The sequence below is a fragment of the Papio anubis genome, chromosome 1, assembly GCF_008728515.1.
Source record: "Papio anubis isolate 15944 chromosome 1, Panubis1.0, whole genome shotgun sequence".
NCBI classification, from domain to species: Eukaryota; Metazoa; Chordata; class Mammalia; order Primates; family Cercopithecidae; genus Papio; species Papio anubis.
Window position 1 is genome coordinate 3586776 of NC_044976.1, and position 16593 is coordinate 3603368.

The 16593-nt window shown below is 55.4% G+C and overlaps 1 protein-coding gene and 1 long non-coding RNA gene across 2 annotated transcripts in view; one reads left to right on the forward strand and one right to left on the reverse strand.

Moving 5' to 3' along the window:
* Positions 1-369: 369 nt before the first annotated feature.
* Positions 370-2695, reverse strand: LOC116273702. The gene is made up of 3 exons (XR_004182021.1): positions 2370-2695; positions 2113-2176; positions 370-1803 (listed from the first exon to the last, which is right to left on the reverse strand). It is a non-coding gene; the product is annotated as an uncharacterized LOC116273702 (long non-coding RNA).
* A 1073-nt stretch (positions 2696-3768) lies between these two features.
* AJAP1 (adherens junctions associated protein 1) overlaps positions 3769-16593 on the forward strand; it is a 129566-nt gene continuing 116741 nt past the window's right edge. Inside the window, exon 1 of the mRNA XM_003891019.4 lies at positions 3769-4012. Coding sequence (XP_003891068.1) covers positions 3984-4012 — 29 coding nt within the window. The 5' untranslated portion in view covers positions 3769-3983. The remainder of the gene's footprint in view (positions 4013-16593) is intronic.

The following is a 16593-nucleotide window of genomic DNA, read 5'->3' on the forward strand; positions in this document are numbered from 1 at the left end:
AGAAATATGAGAGCCATCAAAGTATAGAAAACCAGTTCTAGAAATGCTGAAATACAAGTTAAGGTTTTTTTGTTTTACAGTCTGTAAAAAAGACAATGATGTTGTCATCGAAATAATAATAGGCCAGTCGCGGTGGCTCAGTCCTATAATCCCAGCACTTTGGGAGGCCAAGGTGGGTGGATCACCTGAGGTCAGGAGTTTGAGACCTGGCTGACCAACATGGTGAAACCCCGTCTCTATTAAAAATGCAAAAATTAGCCGGGCGTGGTGGTGCATGCCTGTAATCCCAGCTACTCAGGAGGCTGAGACAGGAGAATCGCTTGAACCTGGGAGGCAGAGGTTACAGTGAGCTGAGATCACGTCATTGCACTCCAGCCCAGGTGACAGAGCGAGACTCCATCTCAAAAAAATAAATAAATAAAATAATAATAAATAAGAATAATAGGCGGATTGCTCTTTTTGGAGAGAGGTGGACCTGAGTTACGCTAGAGAAAAAGGAAATCAGTGTACCCTGGTCCCAAATCATGATTTTGAGCCTGGGTGGGGGCAGAGGGCATCCTCCCTCCCCATAGACTGAAGAGGCCCTCACTCACTGGGGGCAGCAGCTGTGGTCTTTAGGTTCTGACTTCACCTGGAGGCTTCTGCAGAGCTTGTTCCCATCTCGGTTTTCAGGAAACACTTCCTTCTATTATTCTCTTTGCCCAGAGATTCCCAGGGTACTTGGATAGAATTCAAAGGGTCTTTCAGCTCAGATGGGGAAAATTGGCATCTTTATTTAACCCTAACTGAAACCTGGCATTTCCTTTCATTATAAATGGAGGTGGCAGAGCACGGTGCCTGTGACCGTCAAACATAGAAACCACAGGCATTTTCATATCACATTGCCGTGGCTGCAGATACCTCAGAATATTATTGCTGCATATCTGGACTTCAAAAGGAAGGTAATTTAAGATCAGTCAATTGCTTACTAAGTGTATTAATAAAAAATATGTACGGCTATGTCAGAAATTTGTTTTTATTAGTCTTTTGATAATGCATTTGCATATAATTGGTTTCCTAATAATCCTGGGCTTTTTCAACTATGCATTTAGAAGGCATTCTGAGAGAGGTTAGCAGGTGTCCACAAGGCTGCCCAAGGGGTTCCTGGAGCCGACACGGTCCGGTCCGGAGTCCCTCTCTGCCCTCCTGGCTCCTCGTCTACGAAGCCGGCCTCCTCCCGGTCCAGTCGGGTTGCAGGAAGGGCCTCCCTGGTGCAGCACTGCCACCTCATCCCGCTAGGTGGCAGCACTGCGGGCGCCTCCTTCCCCGCCCGCCGCCATGGGCCCCGCTGGTTCCAGGACCTCCCTGTCTCCTCCGACTCGTAATGGGATCCGCTCCCTCACACCCCTCAGGGAGAGGTTCTAGGGGACGATGACCCAGCGGCGGCCCGGCAGGGAAACTGCTGAGTCACCCTGCTGCCTCTCTGATCCTCTGGCCGGCTCACAGATGACCGCAGCCACACCGTGCGTGAGGCCTCATGGGGCCCTGCCAACACCTCCCCGGGCAAGGGCTGTGGGCCCCACATCTTACAGAAGAGGAGACCGAGGGTCCGAGAGGCCAGACAACTCGGCCAGGACCGCGACTCAGCAAGCGCTGGCCCCTGCTCTACCCACCGCAAGGCTGGCACTCCTGCCACCACACCTCCCTGCCTCTGGCCCTCTCCTGGGAGTCTTTGTGGGGAAGTCACTGTCTTCGTCCTCCTGCCTGGGCAGAGTCCAATCCTGTGCCTGGCTCCTCAAGACCCTTGGCAAAGATCCTGGAGGCCTGGGGGTGAAAGGGCTGCTTGGGGGACTTAAGCCCCAAGCTGTGGTTCTCCTGGGACACTAAGCCCCAAGTCATGGTCCTCCTGGGAGACTGAGCCCCAAGCCATGGTCCTCCAGGCTCTGCCCCTCCACCCCCTCACTGGTTGCCCCTCCCAGGTAGGCCTCACCTGTGAAGTGCTTCCCGCCCCCGCCCCCCACCTCCCTCCCACGGCTCTCGCATGGCCTGGGGCGATTCCAGAGCTGGCCTGGGTCAAGCACCTGCACAGAGCGCAGAGCGAAGACTCGGTTTGGTATCCCCCGCCCCTCGCACCTTTCCCAGATGAAGGGTGGCACCAGTGTCCTTTCCAAGGTCCGGATTCGGCACTGCCCTCAGCCTATGGAGGATTAAAAGCAGGGCTTTGTCGTGGTTTCTCAAAGCGTCAGAGGGTCTGTGGAGGATTCCGCCCCATGTCACTTCTCTCAGGGAAAGGTCCCCACCCAGTGTCTGTCCTCCTTTAAGTGCCCCCCCCTTTTGTGTGTGTGTGTGCATTTGTTTTTGTTTTTGTTTTTTTGCAAATACAGACTAACCAGGTAGGCACAGAGGAGTCCTGGCATGGGGAAGGAGCAGTGAAACGCCGGTGGAGAGTCTGGGAGGCCCAGATTCCCTGGAACTTTCCAGTGACTCCTCCGGAGCAAGGGCCTGGCCAGGCAGCAGCTGCGCTGGGCGATGAGAGACCGTTGGGTAATCAGGGGCATAGGACTGGGCTTCGCTGGGTTCCGGAGAGAAGCGCTGAAGCTCCGACCCGGAACGCGGTGACTTCATCAACGCAGAAGCCCGCGCAGCCGAGCAGAGGAGTCCCTCGCAGGGGACCCTCGGACAGACGCTCCTGCGCGGCCCGCGTGGCGCAGCTCCGCCCCAGGAAACTTTTCGCACAGCCCCTGCTCCATGCGCCCCCACCCAGTTCTTCCTCGGGGCCGCCCCCTCCCCAAAGTAGCTCTCCGGGTCCACTGGGCGTCCCCGTAACCGGGTCGGAACCTCGAACGGCTTCGCATGCCATCCGGTTACCCTGGCAACACCATCCGGCGGCGCCCGGCGGTCCAATCGGAGCCTGCGGCCTCTCTCGAGCCTTTCGCAAGGTGGGGACCGGGACGCGACCGGGAATGGGGAAGGGGGCTGAAGAAGCCCCCGCCTGCGCTGTCGCCCTCGCTGGGCACAGCCCTCCGACCCCCCCACCCCGCGGCGACCCCGGCCCCCGCAAGGTGGGACGGCGAGCAGGAGCCGGGGCCGGGTCGGGGACTCGAGCTCCCGTTCGAGGGGCGGGGAAGGCGGGTGACGTGAGCCGGGCCGGGCGGGCGGAGTTGGGACCGGCTCCGGGAGGCGGGGCGAGCTGGGAGGCAGACCGCGAAGAGCGAGGCGGCCGAGCAGCGCGGGCGGCTCTGCGGCGGGCGCGGTGGGCGCGGGCGGCGGGGCCCCGGGATCCCCGCGCGCCTCCTCCGCGCGGCGCCGCCGCGCGTCTGCCAGCCACGGCGCCCTCGCCCCGCGCGCCTCCCGTGCCCGCCTCACCAGCCTCCGGGCCGCGACCGTCTGCAGAGCGAGCGCTCAGACGGAGCCCCCGGGCAACTTGAGTGGCGCCGATCGGCGGCGGAGCCTCTGGCAGAGCCCCCCGACCCGGCAACGCGGGGGGGACCCGCGTCCACCCGCGTCGCGTCGCCCCAAACCCTAATCAGCGCCGCCCCATCGGCGTGGAGCTCCGACTGGAGGCAAGAGCCGCGCGCCGGGAGACACGCACCGTGAGCGGCAGCGCCGCCGGCCTCCCTCTTCACCGCCCCGGAGGGCGAAGCCGCAGCTCCCCAGCCCCCTGACTGCGCGGCGACAGCGCCGGAACACGCCCCGCCTCTCCGCCGCCTTCGCTGTGCCGCCCGCGGAGGGGGCCGCGAGCCCCGCGCCCCGGCCGAAGGATGTGCGCCCCCGCGGGCCGCCCCGCCTGAGCCATGCGCCCCAACGGCGGCGGCGCGCCGGCCGGCATGGAGTCCCGCGCGGCCGCGCTCTGACTCGCTGTGCGCCCCGCGGCCGGCGGGCGGCGGGAGGCGGCGGACCGAGAGCCGGAGACCGGCGCCGCGGGACGGAAGCGAGCGGGCGCGGGCGCCGCGCAGATGGCCCGGGCGAGCCAGGTCTGAGGCCCCGCTCCCCGAAACGTGACCATGTGGATTCAACAGCTTTTAGGACTCAGGTGAGCGACCCGGCCGGCGCCGGGTGCGTTTGGGCGCGTGGGTGCCGGGCTGGGCGGAAGCGGCGCTTTCCTCTCCGTTGCAAATCAAGGGACCCCTCTTTGCTTCCCGCAAGCGGGCAACGGGGTGCACCGGGAACCGGATAGGGGCGCCCGCCCTGATCCCGGAGCCTGGAGCGCCGCGGCCCCGGCGGGGAGCGGCCGGGTCTCCAGGGCTCCGCGCGTCCGGGGTCCGGGCAGCGGCGCCCGCCCCAGCAACCCTGGCAGTGGGGCCGGCCGGGCGCGCCCGCAGCTCCAGGCGCCAGCAGCGCAGTGTCCTGGCCGGCTGCCCCGGCGCGCCTCCTCCCCGGGGCCCGGGGCGAGGCGCGGGCTGCTGGGCGCGGCGGGCGCGGGGGCCGGGGCTGCTGGGGAAAGCTAAAGCTCCGGGCTCCCAGCGAGAGCTTCGCAGGCGGAGTTGGAGGAAACCAGAGGCGAACAGCCACTCCGCCCGCCCTTCTTTCTCGGGGCCCCGGGGCTGAGCAGGGGCCTCTTAGGCTTCCAGCTGCCGACCCAGCTGTTTGCGGGTGACCTCCGGGCCCGACGGACGCCCACAGCTGGCTGGCAGCTGGGGCGGGAGAGCTGGGGCTCTTGGGGAGCGCCGGCGGCCACCCCCCTGTAAACACACACGCACACACGCCCGCCGGCGCTCCCGGGGCTTGTCTGTGTCTGGGACTCCAGGGCCAGGTGGAACAGGGGGTTCGAGCCTAGAGCCCGCGGTGGGGGTGTCCAGAAAGACCCTTCTCGGCAAACTTTGCCAGCCCGCCGGGGTTCTTGGGCTTCTCCGGCTTCAGCCTGGGGTGGCCCAGGGCCCACCAGAGCACAGCTGTCCTTTTTGCTGGGCAGGCTGCCTCTGAGCCCTCGCCCTCCTGCCGGGCATTCACGGAGCTCGTGTCTTTGGGTCCCGGGTTGGAACCGCGAGCCGGGAGGACAGAGGTGCAGGCGGAGAGCAACGTGCGGTTCTCGAGTTTGTCCACTGGGATGCACTGCGCTCCCGCGTTGGGGACGAAAAGGCCAGTAGTTGTTAGCCGGCTGCTTGAGCCGCCCCCACTCCTGGATAAAGCTGCGCGGGGAGTGAGGCGAAGGGAGGGAGGATCTAGTGCGTGTCCTGATTTTGAGAAATCGGAAGGGGACGGGGACGACAAGTGTTTTCTAGCGACCCTTGATTTATGAGCCGATTCTGCACCCAGAGGTGAATCCTGTGTAACACATCTAGTGAACATTGTTAGATGTTATTATTAGCTTCCCTTCTCGCAGTGGCCGATCTTGCTGTGGGCTTCAAAGGTTAATCATGGAACCGATTGTGTTGGGTGTTGGATATTGGCCTGGCCTGAATCGATAAGTGTGCTTGGGCTAGATAAGGTTTAGGCTTGGACTGTTTGTTTTGGGATGTCGGCAAAATGGAGCGAGGACAGCTTTGCAGGAATGACCCTGATCCAGGTGCCCTGCAGGCCTGCCATCCCCTGCTCTGCCCCGGACTGTCCCAGGTCTCAGCAAGACCTCCGAGGCCTTGTGAATGACCAGACGGGTCCCCACCCTGGCCAGTGGCTGGTCTTCAGCTCTGACCTGCTTCCTGAGCTGCCATCTGCCACTTGATTCCTGATGGCAACTTATTTGAACAGACATTTTTTTTTTTTATTGCTAAGTTGCTAGATTAAAAGATGAGTACATTTTGATAAAGGGAGAGGAGAGCAAATATCTTGGAAAGAAACCTCTCTTTTGGTTTGAAATTTACTAAAACAGTTCCTATCAAGCATCCTCCAGCCCGATCTTGGGATTTTGCTTTAGGAAACAGTTCTGTTGGTTCTTTTGAAGTTTGACCTTTTGTTTTTCCCCCTTCGATGTTAGCACAGGAGATTTTCTGTAAGTGTGCCTTTAAGGATGAGCTGTCACCTATTTGGGATCCTGATGGGAGAGCTGTCTTGTTACTGCTGTCTCCTGGCCAGAGAAGAAGGCCTGTGCCCAGAGGGTCTGGGTGGTTTCGCATCACAATGGGCACCTGGGGACTCAGAGCCAAAGGGTTGCAAGTTCAAGGTCTGGAAATGGACTTTTTCTTTCAAGACAGCCCTTCATCTTTGCTTGCAAGCCACTCCATGGCTCCCCAGGTGAGCACTGGGTGTCTTGCTGCCAAGCTTGGAGCCTGGTTAGGACAGGTATACACTGAGCCTCCAGCTGGGGTGGCAGAAGGCCTGGCCTGCACCATGGGAGAGATGCAGTCTAACTTGCTGGGCGGGGGGTGGGGGTTGGGTGGGCTTTCTTAGCTCTGGCCCCTGAGGCGAAGTCTGGACTTGGTTATTTACTTCTGCGTTGGAACTGAGCTGTATGTGGAGCTCTTTCCCCCCCCCCAAGAGGGAGAAGCAGATTGAGACTTATTGAACTGCTTTTGTGTCTTTTGCGGTGGTGTTTAATAGTTGTAGCAAAGCTCCAAAGATACTTTCCATCAGCTCAGAGAGAGGGAGCCATGGAAGGAGACCCAGTGGCTTGACAAGCCCTGCCAGAGCTCACCGGTGAAGGGGGTGCGTACTCAGCAAGCAGCCCAGAGTTTAGAGTTGGCTTCCTGGTTGTGAGTCGCTTCCCAGGCTGCAGACCTCAGATGCTGTGGCTTCCTCAGGAGCTCCGAGCGTTCACCGAATACGTTTGCTGGGTTGTGCTGAGGACTGTGATCCGTAGCAGAGTGCCACGAGCTCATTCCCAGCCCATGTCCCTGTGGCCATCCCATCTGTTCTCCCGCCCTAAGGTTCTGGGGCCCCTTTTGTTTGGGAGGCCCTGGGTGTGTGTGATGACATAATTCACAGTTCCCCAAGCCCTCTCAGTGCGCGCTGTACCATGTCTGGGCCTCATGGCAGGGATCCATTGGCTTGGCTGTCACCGTCCTCGCTGTAGAGTCCCTCGGCAGCTGGGACTGTGCAGCCCAGCTTTGGCGGATGAAGTCAAATGTGCCGTCCACAAACATTGCGCTCCCGGTGAATCCTGGCTCGCGCCGATTTCCAGCTGCTGCTACTAAATTGATTGCAACTGGAATCCATCTAGTGTTAGTGGCTGTGCTACTCCTCGGGGACCATCATGCTTGACTAAATTGCAAATTTAGCAGGCAGCTCAAATCTTTGGGCAACATTGGTACATACCCCCCTTTCACGCTCACCCCTACCTTGGGGATCCACTGTCCAAGTGGAGGAGCTGATGGCAGACTCCTCCCGGTCTGTCCCTGTTGTTTATTTACTTTGATCACCTGCTTCCTTTCCTTCCATGCATTGGAGAGGGGAGCAGGGCAACACAGCTCAGGAATGGAGACAGCCCCATGCCTGCCGGAGACAGCTGTCTCTGGGTCCCTGGAGGCAGAGCAGCGCCAGCTTCCCCAAGGCATGCATCTGTGTCTTTCTAGCGGTGGGGGTGGGGGGGAGGGGGGTTGCTGGAGGTGCTTCTGGACCCCAACCGTGTCTCCACTTCCACAGCCCCAGTCCCTCTGACCCGCACACAAACAGGGTGTCTGGCAGGTGGGGCCCTGCGCGTTCCTGGGTTCTGCATTTCCCTGAGCTTTTTGTGGGAAAGCCACAGGGTGCCTGGAGCGTGACCCTGGGTTACAATGAAGTAGGTAAACATAAAACCCTGACTGGAATGCAAACAGCTGAGCCTTCAAGAGCCCAGGGGCTCCTCTCTGGGGTTATGTAAGAGTCATCTGTTTTAAATACGTAGTTGCCAAGTTTTCTTCAAAGGGTTACAAGTCAGTAGAGACCAAATTGATGTAAAGATTAACTTGGAAAGCCAAATATATCCTTGATCTAGATTTTATGTTTGAAGTCTGGCTTGAGAGGGTTTCTCCTGCCTGGTGCCAATCAGACACAAGGAGGACACAGGGCAGGGGCTTTCTGGGGCTAGAACAGGCAAACGTGGACGGTCTACTCCGTTCTTTCTTCCTCTGAGACCCCTTCCAGGAATTGAAAGGGGCTGGTGAGTCATGAGGCCTTGGAGTAGGGAGTGGTGCTGGTTACATAACTCAGATTAACTCTTAGTTAATCTGCCTTGAATAGAGAGTCAGGCTGGAGGGTGTCCACGTCAGATCTCCGGTAGCCCTTAGGGGGTGTCCCCAAGTACATCCACCTCGGAGCTGGGATGAGATCAGGCACCAGGAGGAGAGAGGGGGACTGGCTACTCCTGGGTCCATCCCAAAAGGTTACTTACTATATGATGATTTCATAGCATTGAAATTGAGGTGGGAGGTGGGACTCGACTCTGGAGGTGGGACTCAGACTGTGGACCAAATTGAGGACTAACTAAAGCAGGGACAGGATGGAAGCACCATTCCGTAAGACATGCCCATCAGTATGCCATGTCAGTTTACCACTGCCAGTGCAACACCCAGGAGTTACTGCCCTTTCCATGGCGATGACCTGATGACCCAAAATCACTACCCATTCCCTAGAAATTTCGACATAAGCCGCCCCTTAATCTCCATGGAATTAAAAGTAGGTATAAATACAACTGCAAAGCTGCCCTGAGCTGCCACTCTTAGCACACTGCCTATGGGGCAGCCTTGCTCTGCAGGGGCAGTCCCCGAGCTGTCACATTGCCGGCCTGGTAACACCACCAGAGCTGGAACACCTCCTCAGTAAAGCTGTTTTTCTTCTATCACTGGCTTGCTCTTGAATTCTTTTCTAGGCAGAGCCAAAAACCCTCATGGTCTAAGCCCCACTTTGGGGCATGCCTGCCCTGCATCAAAATGACAAAATTATAGACATGGTACAATACTCGTGGTAGTTGTCAGGGGTCAAAGAAGGGGTGGGGAACAGAAGCGAAGAGGGTGTGGTTACAAACGGGTAACATCAGGCCTCCTTGTTGTGATGGAAACGTTGTCTATCTTGACGATAGCCATGTCATAATCCTGTTATATTACTGTACTGTCATTTTGCAAATGTTACCACTGGGGGAATCTTGGTGAGGGGTACACAGGATCTCTCTGTATTGTGTCTTACAATGCCTGTAATTCCACAGTTAAAATAAAAGGTTTAATTAAAAGAAACAAACTAATATTCTCTACTAATCTGTCAGAGATTAGTGCCTAACTGATCTGACTGGTGAGCGTGCGCACACGTGTGTGTATGTGAGTATTTCGCTTTTTTAGGGGTCATATATTTCTATTTAACAGCAGTCAAAGGTGATGTGGAAATGGGGAAATGGGTGAAAAAGATTGCTTTACAAAACTTGCTCGGTCGTGTCTCTGCCACACATTTTAGAACAAAAAATTCAGCAGCATATGAACGTATGGTGTTGCTAATGTTATGAGATCCATCATCGGTGACAGTAATAAATGACTTCGTGCATAATTATTGGATAAGAAGATCTGTCCACATCTTTACATCAATTAGGTCAGCTCTGAAAACAGAGCAGCTTTTGGGGGTCAGCCTCACTTTTCTACCCTGGCTTATAGGCTTCAAGACCATACTCTGAGGGTTTTAAGTCAAACACAAAAACAGCTGGTTTCCTGTTTCTAGATCAGGGAAACATGAGCCTCAAGTTTGAGAAGGCAGACATTGGTTTGTGGCTTTGCTGTTATCACCTCATTTGGGGCTTTATGATAAAAGAACTGGGGTGTGGGGGGTGCTCTCTCAGGGCTTATTGAATGAAACTGGGAGATACAATGGGAAGCTCTGTCTCAGATTTGGCTGTGAACTTCTGAGATCTCACGACCTACACCCGATACTCTTTCTCTCTCCTTTCACATCAAGATGGGAGGTGCTGGAACTAATACTATAATATTGCTAGCCCTTTTCCTAACCCAGGCTTTGTGCTAAGTGATCCAACTGTGCTAAACTGTCCAGCCATTCTGCATTGTCCCACTCCACCCTCATAATCCTCATGGTGGCCCTGCAAGGCAGGTATTATTGCTCCCATTCACACAGGAGAAAACTGGAGCACAGAGAGGTTAGGTAATTTGCTCAAGGTCACACAGCTAGCTCATGGGAGAGGTGGGATTTGAACCCAGGTTTCCAGGACTCGAAAGTCCATTCATGCTCCTTATGCTGACCTCTGTGGCTTTCTTGTCTTATACAAAATCTACTTCTTACTCACTTTATTAAGTTACAGATTGCCCTTTTGGGAAACACAAAACAAAATTTTAAAACAACAACAATAAAAAATAAAGCAAGAAGGACCCAGCTGCTGTGATGCCAAGTCAGCACTTTATGGATTTAGCCGTGTGTTCAGCTGACTCTGAAATCACAAGTCTTTCTGGCACCCATGATTTTAAGTAAAAGGTTTATGGTCAAATAACAAATTATTTTGCAGCAAAGAATTAATGAAACGCCATGGGGAGATGAAAACCTATCTGTGACACAGATCCTGCTCTTCAATCTGTTTAATAATTAAAAATAAATATGTCACCAAATCGAAGGAGACCTCTGTTGAGAGCTTTCTTGAAATTAAAAGCTGTGGAAATCAATGAATGATCACATTGAGAAAGTCGGGTTTAGCTTAAGAAGCCTGGGTAAAAGGAATTACCCTTTATGTATATATTTGTGTGTGTGTGTGTGTGTGCGTGCACGTGTGTGTGCGCGTGCATTTTTTTGGAAGTACAATTCACATGCAATGAAATTTACCCATTTAAAGTGTCTGGTTCATTGATTTTTAGGATATTGGCTGCGTTGCACAACTATTGCCGTGGTCCAGTTTCAGCACAGTGGCCTCGCCCCTGATAAGATCCCTTTTGCTGTTTGTAGCAATCCCTGTTCCTGCCTCCAGCCTTTGATGACCACTCCTCTGGGCTCTGATGGATTTGCCCATCATTGCTATTCCTGTAAATGGAATCATCCGGCGTGTGGTCATTTTTGTCTGACTTCTTTAGTGTCATGTTCCCAGGTGTGTCTATGCCGTAGCTTGCCACTTCATTCCCTTTTTGTTCCTGAATGGTATCCCGATGTTTGGACATCCCACCGTTTGCTTGCCCATTCATCTGTTGATGCAGGGTTGCGTTGCTGGCATCTTGGGGCTGGGGGAACAGCGCTGCCATGAACTTCGTGTGCACGTGTCTTGGTGGATGTTGTTTTCATTTCTCTTGCCTCCACTTTATACTTTATAACCACAAACGTCAGTGCTCGGTGGGGCCACGAGAAACCCCTTATGTGTTGTTAGATGGGTGCTGGGCTAGGCGCCCGCAGTCCAGCTCTGGGGTGGGATTGCCTCCTTCCTTTTGTTCTAAAGAGAACTCCCTACACATAAGCCATTGTTGATTCGAACATTTCTCATTCAACAAGCATTTATTGAGCGTCGAGTGCATTCTGCCACGGGGATGTGTTTTGGTTCGATAGAGGAGAACAGGTTTTTCCACTCTGCCCTGGTATAAGGGGGAACATTTTGACTCATTAGAAGGACTCCTGTCTGGCCAGATGCCTGGAGGTGGAGGGAAGAGGGTCAGTGGTCTCTCAAAGGACCCAGACTGTGCCTACTCCCCTGCACGTGGAAAGTGTGGGCTTCAGGGGCCTTCCAGGGAATGTAAGGGAGGCAGCTGTGCTTCCTCCTTCCCAGAGGGGCAGTGGGGCCAGTTTGGGGAAACCATCCTCATGGAGTGAGGGCTGAAGGGCATCATTTTGTTTTTATTTTATTTATTTTTTTATGCTTTAAATAGATTGGGTCTTGCTATGTTACCCAGGCTGGTCTCGAATGCCTGAGCTCAAGTGATCATCCCGCCTCAGCCTCCCAGAGTGCTGGGATTCCAGGCATGAGCCTCTGCATCCAGCCAGGCATCATTTTTGATGGACAAGGCAGTGCCAGGGGTCGTAGGCACAGGACAGAGCTGTGGGAAGCACCCCAGAAAGCACGGGTCTTGGGTGCTGGATGCTGCCACTCACAGAAGGGGCAGCCCTCAAGCAGGCCATGGATTCCAGGAATCCCATGATGGGGATTGTTCGGCACCAGCCACAGACTTGGAAGAACCCGAATGCAGAAGAGGGAGAAGTGAAGGGAACATTTCCCATCCTGGGGTAAATGACAACAAACCCATGGCGTCCAGGCAGCTCAAATTCAGGCTGCAGGTGGGAGGAGGGTGGCCCCTGGAGGAGCTCCTGGTATCCCTCTTGTGCTAGCCCCGTGAGTGTGGATGAGGGTCTCGGCCCAACTGGCCCCAGAGGGTCTTTGTAGTCAGCTGCTAAGTTGTTAGCTGGTGTCGGGGGCAGAGACTCCCCAGACCTAGGGGTGGGGAAAAGATCTGAACTCTGGCAACCGGTTTGGCCTCTTTGGTAGTTGCTTCTTCGAGCTCCGTGTAGAGAAGGATTCTGAGTCCTTCTGGGGATTTGGAGGGAGAAAAGTGCCTATAGACTGTTGGCCTTGTCTGCGTGGGACATGGGATGGAAGAAGGGTGGCTCTAGTGCTGTAGAACTGCCGTTTTTGGGAGGCCTGAGTGCGGGGCTTGCTCATAGCCACAGGTTCCTGTTCATAAACACCTTCACTGAGGCCTGTGTGGACAAAATATCAGTGAAGAGTTGCATGACACTCACTGTGTAGCAGGTGCTGTTCTATGCCCGTGCCGTATCTTAACTGTTTCCTACATTGCTATGGTAGGAGCACTTTGAGGATCTCCTGTTTGTAGAGAAGGCACAGAGAACCTGAATGAATTTCCCCAGGCGACACAGCAAGTAAATAGCAGAGCCCGCACTCAAACCCAGGCACTCAGCTCCAGCATCTGGCCTCTGAACCGTTACATCCTGTTCTTCCTAGTCTAGAAGAACACATTGGATTGGATGTATTTAAGGAATACAGCATCCACCAGGCTGGGGCAGGCAGCCAAGTATGGGATTTGAGCCCAGCATCCAGGGCCAATTTCCTTGCCTGGCACCACACAGAACACACATGGATGTCCATGGTACAGAGGTGAAAAGGACATGCCTGGAACTTCATGGGTTCTGAGCCTGGTAGAGGGGACAATGGTGGTGCAGTTCCCAGGTGACAGCAGCAGCCTGTCCATGCAGTTGGGCCCAAGAGTCAGCCCTGCTTAGGCTGCAGCAGGGACTGCCTCCCACCAGCTGATCCCCACCATCAGCTGGGGGGCCCAGGTCATGCCCTTCTGCTGGGGGTGTATCCAGAGTGTCATCTTTACCCAGGTGAAGAAAAAATGGCCCCAGGAGAGAGCTGGCGATTTTGCTCATTTCCTGGGCTGCCCTTTGGTGGCATCTGCCTGACTCTGATTTGCCTCTACTTGGAGCATCTGAATAACTCAGCGCCTCTACTCAGAGCATCTGAATGACTCGATGACAGAGTCGTGTAACCACCCTCCCAGGCTGACTACAGCCCTGATCAGAGAGAAGTCAGCATCCCGCTGTGGATTCAATTTCCCGAATGGTTGCAAAGAGCCATCTTAGGCAAGGGTGAAGAAATCACCCACGGATGGTGCCGGTAGACTTCCTAGGCATGCAGCTACGACGTGTGTGTGTGTGTGTGTGTGTGTGTGTGTGTGTGTGTGTGTGTATGTATATATTTTTTTTGAAAAGATTCAGTTACTAGGCAGGATCATTGTATTTTGTGTGTTAGCAAGGAACCTCTCTGAACCACGATGCCAGCCTTTGCGGCAGAAGCCTCCGCCCCAGGACCGGCTGAGGACCGTGCTCTCTGGCTTGGAAAGGAATGTGGTAAAATGTGAAAAAAAAAGCCCCACAAGAGTCGGTTTTCAGTTGACGCCCCCACCCCCCTCTTTTTTGTCAAGAGAAAATTCAAGACCGTACCCAGATGCTGAAAAAAGCTGTGCTTCCTGCTGAGGGACACGGTGGCTTTCAGAAGGCAAGGATTCTTTAGGGAGCCAATTATGCGAGACAAGAGTAAGCATGTTTATTTTTATGACACTGCATTTCAAAATCCCAGAAAATGTTGACGGAATGGCCCCATTAGGCGTCCGGGTCTCCTGGATGCTGTGGCATTACACTGCGCAGGCTTCCAGGGGCATTTTGGGGACTCTTGATTAAGGCCCGGTACTGGGCTAATTTACTGGCCATTACTACCCTGGACGGTCTCTTTGAGCACTCACAGCTCCAGGTTCCTTCTTCCTTCAGCATTTTTCGGGCTAATTTGATTCTCTGCACAGAAGCCTGATGCTCTGGGAAGACCTGAGCCGCTGCACTCACTCCAACGCCATCTGTTTCTCAGGCTCTCACCCCGATGGTCCCTGGGGAGTGCGGGACTGGGGTTTTGTGGCACCAGCCATGCAAGTGGTCCCCCGAGGGTCTGCTGGCCCCGGGTGAGAGCCGGGCAGCGTGACAGGTATGACAGCCACTGAGGTTTGTCCTGGCACAGGCTGCCTATGGGCCTGACATCCAGACACTTTCATGCAGCAGACACGGATGAGTGGCCACCGCATGCTGGGTGCTGTGCTGGGCACAGGGATGAAAAGACCCTTCTCCTGGTCCTACAGGAACTCCAAGGAGGAGAGGACAGAGGAGCAAATGGAATTGCAGGAGCCAAGAGGAAAAAGGAGATGGGGAAGATTTCCTGGAGGTAGCAGCATTTGACCCCTTTCTCAGAGGATGAGAGGAAGGAAGCCCATTGGGCCCGAGGAGGAAGGGACAGCCAGGGAGAGGGAATGGGGTGGCTGCCATTTGCTGAGCACTGGTGGTGGGTGTGCTGCACAGATGGGGATGTGGAGGCACACCACGGTGAAATAGCCCACTGAGGCTCCTCCGGCCCACCCAGGGGAGGGTGGGGCAGGTGTATTTGGGTCGGCCCTTAGGAGTTGGCTCCGTGAAGCTGGAGAGGAAGGCGCATGTTTAGGGGGGTGATGCTTGGAGGAGACTGGAACGACCAGTGGGCCCCAGGACTCCCGCTTCTGTCCTGGGGGCTGGGAGCCATCCAGCGTCCCAGGGAAAGTGTCATGCTCTCTGCCCGGGTGCGTTCAAGTGGAAAGGGAATGACAGACCCTGGGGGAGTGAGGGATGCAGAGAGGGGCCCGTGACTCACAGGAGGGGTGCAGAGAGGGGCCTGTGAATCACGGAGGGTTGTGGAGAGGGGCCCATGAATCATAGGAGGGCACAAAGAGGGGCCGTGAATCACAGGAGGGGAGGGGGCCCTGGAATCATGTGGTGGAGGGGCCTAGGAATCACGTGGTCTGGAGGGGTCGGTGGTGGAGGGGTCTTTAGAATACGGGAGGGTGGAGGGAATCAGTGGTGGAGAGGGAATCCCGGAGGGACTGTGGAATCAACAATGAGGGAAGTGGAGGGACCGGAATCATGGAGGGAGGGACCTGGGAAGGAGGGACCCAGGAATCATGGAGGAAAGAGGACCTGAATCTGGAGGGTGTGGACCCAGGAATCACAGGAGTGGGGAGGGGTGGAATGGGAGGGTGGACCTGGGGAATCCCCGGAGGGCTCAGGAGGGAGGATCTGGAATCAATGGGTGGAGGGGAATGGGTGGAATGGCTGCAGAGAGGCCTGTGAATCCCGGGAGGGTGCGGAGAGAGGACCCGTGAATCACGGGAGGGTGTGGAGAGAGGCCTGTGAATCACGGGAGGGTGTGGAGAGAGGCCTGTGAATCACGGGAGGGTGTGGAGAGAGGCCTGTGAATCACGGGAGGGTGCGGAGAGGGGCCCCTATCTCCACCCTTCCAGCCCCAACCTGCCGCCTGCCCCTGCCCACTCTGTGGGGACCTCCTCACCTTACAACAGCAGTCCCCAACCTTTTTGGCACCAGGGACCAGTTTCATGGAAGACAGGGTGGATGGTTTCTAGATAAAACTGTTCCACCACAGATCATCAGGCATTAGATTCTCATAAGGAGTGCACAACCTAGATCCCTCACATACTCAGTTCACAGTAGGGTTAGTGCTCCTTGAAGAATCTAATTCCACTGCTGATCTGACAGGAGGCGGAACTCAGATGGCAATGCTGGCTCACCCACTGCTCACCTCCTGCTGTGAGGTCAGTTCCTAGCAGATGCTGGTACTGGTCCATGACCCAGGGTTGGGGACCCCTTCCTTAGAGAACTGGACCCCCACTCAGGTGCTGCTTGGGGTGGAGTCATCATCCCACCCAAGCTGTGGGTCTGAATTTTGTGAAGAACCCCTGAGACACAAGGCGATGAGCCCACAGCACTGAGTGAACATGGAGGTTTCAAGTGGGAAGGGGAAGACGTTCAGGGGAGTTGGATTCCTCCCTAAAGAATGCCCTTAGGGTGAGGCCAGGTGCAGTGGCTCATGCCTGTAATCCTATCACTTTGGGAGTTGGAGGCAGGAGTATCACGTGAGGTCAGGAGTTCAAGATCAGCCTGGCCAACATGGTGAAACCCCATCTCTACTAAAAATACAAAAATTAGCCAGACGTGGTGGCAGGCGCCTTTAGTCCCAGCTAGTCGGAGGTTGAGGCGGGAGAATTACTTGAACCCGGGAGGCGGAGGTTGCAGTGAGCTGAGATCGCACCACTGCACTCCAACCTGGGTGACAGAGTGAGACTCTATTTCAAAAAAAAAAAATAGAATGCCATTAGGGTGACAGTTTTCTTCCTCCTTGTGTGGGGCCAATCCTGTGTATTTGAAAGCTAAAAGCCCTCTTCTTAAAGTAGCTTAGAGAGCAGTGCTGTGTGT